This window comes from Neoarius graeffei, chromosome 14 (assembly GCF_027579695.1).
Source record: "Neoarius graeffei isolate fNeoGra1 chromosome 14, fNeoGra1.pri, whole genome shotgun sequence".
Classification (NCBI taxonomy): Eukaryota; Metazoa; Chordata; class Actinopteri; order Siluriformes; family Ariidae; genus Neoarius; species Neoarius graeffei.
This window is the reverse complement of record NC_083582.1, coordinates 51,486,389-51,492,191: the sequence shown is the minus strand read 5'-3', so window position 1 is coordinate 51,492,191 and position 5,803 is coordinate 51,486,389. Positions and strand designations below refer to the sequence as shown.

The 5,803-nt window shown below is 44.7% G+C and overlaps 1 protein-coding gene across 2 annotated transcripts in view; it reads left to right on the top strand.

Annotated features, from left to right (window-relative positions):
- The first annotated feature begins 198 nt into the window (after positions 1 to 198).
- nhlrc2 (NHL repeat containing 2) overlaps positions 199 to 5,803 on the top strand; it is a 36,677-nt gene continuing 31,072 nt past the window's right edge. Inside the window, exon 1 of one of the 2 annotated variants that reach the window (XM_060939930.1) lies at positions 199 to 368. In XM_060939930.1, coding sequence (XP_060795913.1) covers positions 206 to 368 — 163 coding nt within the window. In that variant the 5' untranslated portion in view covers positions 199 to 205. Of the gene's footprint in view, positions 375 to 5,803 lie in introns of both variants that reach the window. The other variant, XM_060939931.1, reaches the window with a different exon arrangement.

Below are 5,803 nucleotides of genomic sequence, written 5' to 3'. Positions count from 1 at the left end.
TTTCGAGCAAAGTTTATTTTACTCTCTATATAATTAATTGTAAGTTTTAATACGTAAATCATATGAAATATTACTATTCCATTCACTAACAAATCATCGTGAGATGTACTAAGACAAAGAGTTAATAATTATAATGCATGTCGAATGTGCTGATACGGATATAGTAGTATGTTGTTTGCCTACTTCCGCTACTCTTGTTGGAAACATGGCGGCGCGCAGCAGCCTGACGGCTCTGTTTCCTATTCAGAGTCAGTTGGACAACGCCTTGGAAGACGCAAACGCACAAGAAGAGAAGGAAGATCTGGTATATCAGTATATACGAAAGTTGGACGAAAATGAAGATTTGAAGGTTCCTGATTTTGAACAAGGTTAGGGTGTGTACCATGAGTAATCAGTTTAGCTCATCAGTAAGTGAACTTTGTTTGAGGTGGAGCTTTTCGTTGGAGATGTGATGCAGTGTTGAGATCTCTCTCTCTCATTCGGGGGGAAGAATATAACTTTTATTAACAGTGTAATAGAACAAACACAATTACACATTTATTATTGGATTTGATGCCAGTTAAAGTGCAGCAGTTTTCCAAAAAGGAAGGAAAAAAAGTAGAACCTATTCTACACAGATGTGGGCTGATAAGCCCCTGGCAGAAGAGTCCAACATACACTATTTTCTTTTACTGGGTACAGTTATCAAGCAAGAGTAATCCGCAATAATGTTTGACATGCTGGTGATCAATTCCATGCATTTTCAATGTCTTCTTCTTCTTTTGGCTGCTCTCGATTAGGGGTCGCCACAGCGGATCTTTCGTCTCCATTGCTCCCTGTCTTCCGCATCCTTCTCTACCACACCTGCCACTTTCATGTCCTCTCTCACCACATCCATGCATCTCCTCTTTGGCCTTCGTCGTTTTCGTTTGCCTGGCAGCTCCATCCTCAACATTCTCCTTCCAACATGCTCTGCATCTCTTCTCAGGATGTGCCCATACCATCTCAGTCTCATCTCTCTTAGCTTCATTCCCAAGCTCTCCACATGTGCTGTCCCTCTGATGTGCTCGTTCCTTATCCTGTCCAACCCTGTCACTCCCATCCTCAACTCCGCCACCTCCAACTTTGCCTCCTGTGTCTTCGTTAAGGGTCCGGTCTCCAATCCATACATCACAGCTGGTCTCACTACTGTCTTGTACATCTTACCTTTCACTTTTGCTGGGACTTTCCGATCACAAATGACTCCCGAAATCCTTCTCCAACTGCTCCATCCTGCCTGCACTCTCTCTCACCTTACTATCGCAGACCCCATTTTCCTGCACAGTTGACCCCAGGTACTTGAATTCACCAACTTTCTTTACGTCTACTCCTTGCATCTTCCTAATGCAACCCTCTCCAATTTATCCGGGCTTGGGACCAGCACCAAGAGTACGCTTATGCACCCCCAGTGGCTGGATTCCATGGATTTTCAGTGTAATGGGGCCTAATGCTCCCACTTTCGCCTATATATAATACCAGCACCACTGACATCAAATCCTAAATGAAAAGTTATAATAGTTTACTTACTTACTTAGGTTCTCCTGTGCCTATTGGGACATTGGGTAGCAAGTTTCCGCAACTTAGATTTGTCAGCTGCAGCTTCATCAGCCTTCTCCCAGGGAATGTTCATTCTCTTTAGGTACTCCTGGAAAGTTCTCCTCCATGTGATCTTTGGCCTTCCCCTCCTTCTCTGGCGGTGTCCATGTTATGGCTGTTTTTGCATGGCGGTGGTCTGGCAGGCATAAGATGTGGCCCGTGAGCTGTAGTCTTCTTTCGGTGACAATTTCACTCAAAGGTTGTGATCTGGCCCTCTGTAATATTTCCTCATTTGTAACATGGTCCTGCCATCTCACTTTTAGGATCTTGGCTATGGTAGTTTAGGCTACATTACAGGTGCTGGTCATATAATTAGAATATCATGAAAAAGTTGATTTATTTCAGTAATTCCATTCAAAAAGTGAAACTTGTATATTATATTCATTCATTACACACAGACTGATATATATTTCAAATGTTTATTTCTTTTAATGTTGATTATAACTGACAACTAATGAAAATCCCAAATTCAGTATCTCAGAAAATCAGAATATTATTTAAGACCAATACAAAAAAAAGGATTTTTAGAAATGTTGGCCAACTGAAAAGTATGAACATGAAAAGTATGAGCATGTACAGCACTCAATACTTAGTTGGGGCTCCTTTTGCCTGAATTACTGCAGCAATGCGGCGTGTCATGGAGTCGATCAGTCTGTGGCACTGCTCAGGTGTTATGAGAGCCCAGGTTGCTCTGATATGCCTCTTTTCCACCAAAGCAGTTCCAGGGCTGGTTCACAACTGGTTCAACTTGCGAGCCAGCTGAGAACCAGTTTGCTTTTCCATAGCTCGCGGTGCTAAGTGAAGACACGTCATTACGTCGCTGTATACGTCAGTTACGTCGCTACGTTTGCATAAACCTTGGCACGAATATCGAAGCAAAAACAACACGGAAGAAGCAGCAGCAACAATAATAATAATGGATGACTTCGCGTTTGTACAGCTGCTGCATCTCGTCGCTTAAAAATGGCGATCTTTCGCGGTCTTGTTATTGTTGTTGGTCTTAACAACTCCGCCCCCCCCCGCTGACGTAAGCGGTTCTTTCCTCTGGCCCAGCAGAGAGCTGGTGCTAGCCTGGAACCATTTTTTTCTGGCCCCAGAGCCAGTTCTTTGTCAGTGGAAACAGAAAACCCGGTTCCAAACTAAGCACTGGCCCTGGACCAGCCCTGGAACTGCTTTGGTGGAAAAGGGGCAATAGTGGCCTTCAGCTCTTCTGCATTGTTGGGTCTGGCGTATCGCATCTTCCTCTTCACAATACCCCATAGATTTTCTGTGGGGTTAAGGTCAGGTGAGTTTGCTGGCCAATTAAGAACAGGGATACCATGGTCCTTAAATCAGGTACTGGTAGCTTTGGCACTGTGTGCAGGTGCCAAGTCCTGTTGGGAAATGAAATCTGCATCTCCATAAAGTTGGTCAGCAGCAGGAAGCATGAAGTGCTCTAAAACTTCCTGGTAGATGGCTGCGTTGACCTTGGACCTCAGAAAACACAGTGGACCAACACCAGCAGATGACATGGCACCCCAAACCATCACTGACTGTGGAAACTTTACACTGGACCTCAAGCAACGTGGATTCTGTGCCTCTCCTCTCTTCCTCCAGACTCTGGGACCTTGATTTCCAAAGGAAATGCAAAATTTACTTTCATCAGAGAACATAACTTTGGACCACTCAGCAGCAGTCCAGTCCTTTTTGTCTTTAGCCCAGGCGAGACGCTTCTGACGCTGTCTCTTGTTCAAGAGTGGCTTGACACAAGGAATGCGACAGCTGAAACCCATGTCTTGCATACGTCTGTGCGTGGTGGTTCTTGAAGCACTGACTCCAGCTGCAGTCCACTCTTTGTGAATCTCCCCCACGTTTTTGAATGGGCTTTGTTTCACAATCCTCTCCAGGGTGCAGTTATCCCTATTGCTTGTACACTTTTTTTCTACCACATCTTTTCCTTCCCTTCGCCTCTCTATTAATGTGCTTGGACACAGAGCTCTGTGAACAGCCAGCCTCTTTAGCAATGACCTTTTGTGTCTTGCCCTCCTTGTGCAAGGTGTCAATGGTCGTCTTTTGGACAACTGTCAAGTCAGCAGTCTTCCCCATGATTGTGTCGCCTACAGAACTAGACTATTACCCCTTTTCCACCAAATCAGTTCCAGGGCTGGTTCAAATCAGTTCAGGGCTGGTTCACAACTCGTTCAACTTGCGAGCCAGCTGAGAACCAGTTTGCTTTTCCATAGCTCACGGTGCTAAGGGAAACCACGTCATTACGTCGCTGTATACGTCAGTTACGTCGTTATGTTTGCATAAACCTTGGCGTGAATATGGAAGCAAAAACAACATGGAAGAAGCAGCAGCAACAACAACAATAATAATAATAATGGATGACTTCGCGTTTGTACAGCTGCTGCTTCTCGTCGCTTAAAAATGGCGATCTTTCACGGTCTTATTATTGTTGGTCTTAACAACTCCGCCCCCCGCCCCGCCGACATAAGCGGTTCTTTCCTCTAGCCCAGCAGAGAGCTGGTGCTAGCCTGGAACCGGTTTTTCTGGCCCCAGAGCCAGTTCTTTGTCAGTGGAAACAGAAAACCCGGTTCCAAACTAAGCACTGGCCCCGAACCAGCCCTGGAACTGCTTTGGTGGAAAAGGGGCATGAGAGACCATTTAAAGGCCTTTGCAGGTGTTTTGAGTTCATTAGCTGATTAGAGTGCGGCACCAGGTGTCTTCAATATTGAACCTTTTCACAGTATTCAAATTTTCTGAGATACTGAATTTGGGGTTTTCATTAGTTCAGTTATAATCATCAAAATTAAAAGAAATAAACACTTGAAATATATCAGTCTGTGTGTAATGAATGAATATAATATACAAGTTTCACTTTTTGAATGGAATTACTGAAATAAATCAACTTTTTCATGATATTCTAATTATATGACCAGCACCTGTATTATTACCTCTCATGTGACTGACCTGTTTCCAGAATTACTATTCATTACAAGCAGAAAAGTGTGGGCATCATGGGAATTCTGAATATTTTAGGGTACACTATCACCACTATTCTATAGCAGTGCACTGTGGGATTTCAAAGTACTAGATATTTCTAGGGCAGTACGGTGGTGTAGCGGTTAGCACTGTCGCCTCACAGCAAGAAGGTTCTGGGTTCGAGCCCAGTGGCCGACGGGAGCCTTTCCGTTTGGAGTTTGCATGTTCTCCCCGTGTCTGTGTGGGTTTCCTCCGGGTGCTCCAGTTTCCCCTACAGTCCAAAGGCATGCAGGTTAGGCTAATTGGTGGCTCTAAATTGACCGTAGGTGTGAGTGTGAATGGTTGTTTGTCTCTATGTGCCAGCCCTGCGATGATCTGGCGATTTGACCAGGTGTACCCCGCCTCTCACCCATTGTCAGCTGGGATAGGCTCCAGCTTGCCTGCGACCCTGCACAGTTTAAAAAAAAAAAAAAATGCGGTTAGGTTAACATGGGGCGGCCTTGGGGTGAAGTGCCCTTGAGCAAGGTACCTAAGTCCCAACTACTCCCTGGGTGCTGTAGCATGGCTGCCCATTGCTCTAGGTGCGTGTGTGTTCACTGCTTCAGATGGGTTAAATGCAGAGAGGAATTTCACTGTGCTTAAAGCTATATGGCCTTTTGATTTCATAAAATCAGTGAAATTTAGTTCCCTCTGAAATTTGGTCATTGTGATATATGTTTATTTCTGCAATATCTCAAAAAAACCTAGGCCATTCTGTAGCTGGGAAGTTATTTAATTTGAGGGCATTCCCTAGCAAATAATGTGCATGAAATCGCTTGCTTCGCACAGTCAAGCGGACAGAGGAAGTCTGGTGTGCGCATGCGCAGGTTTACCTGCTTCTTCTCTTTCTTCTTTTGGGTTTTATGGCAGCTGGCATCCAGTGTTGCATTTCTTACCTTGACTGTGCACTTGCATCATTCTGTCACTAAATGAACAGCTGATCACACCGAGGTGCTTGCTGACCACCGATATTTATTAGTTTGGTCCTGTGTTTCCTTTCCTTTGCAACATAACGTCATTTCTTCTCGCTTTCTGCTACCGTAGTCGGTCTTTCACGTTTCATTCGCGTCCCTCATTTTCCTCTCCTGTTTCAAATTTGTATCCCCCAATGCCTTGCGTGAACAGGGAAAGCCTACCATGTGATGCGTGATGTAGTATCTTGAATTGAGTCACGGTGAAGCAAGAA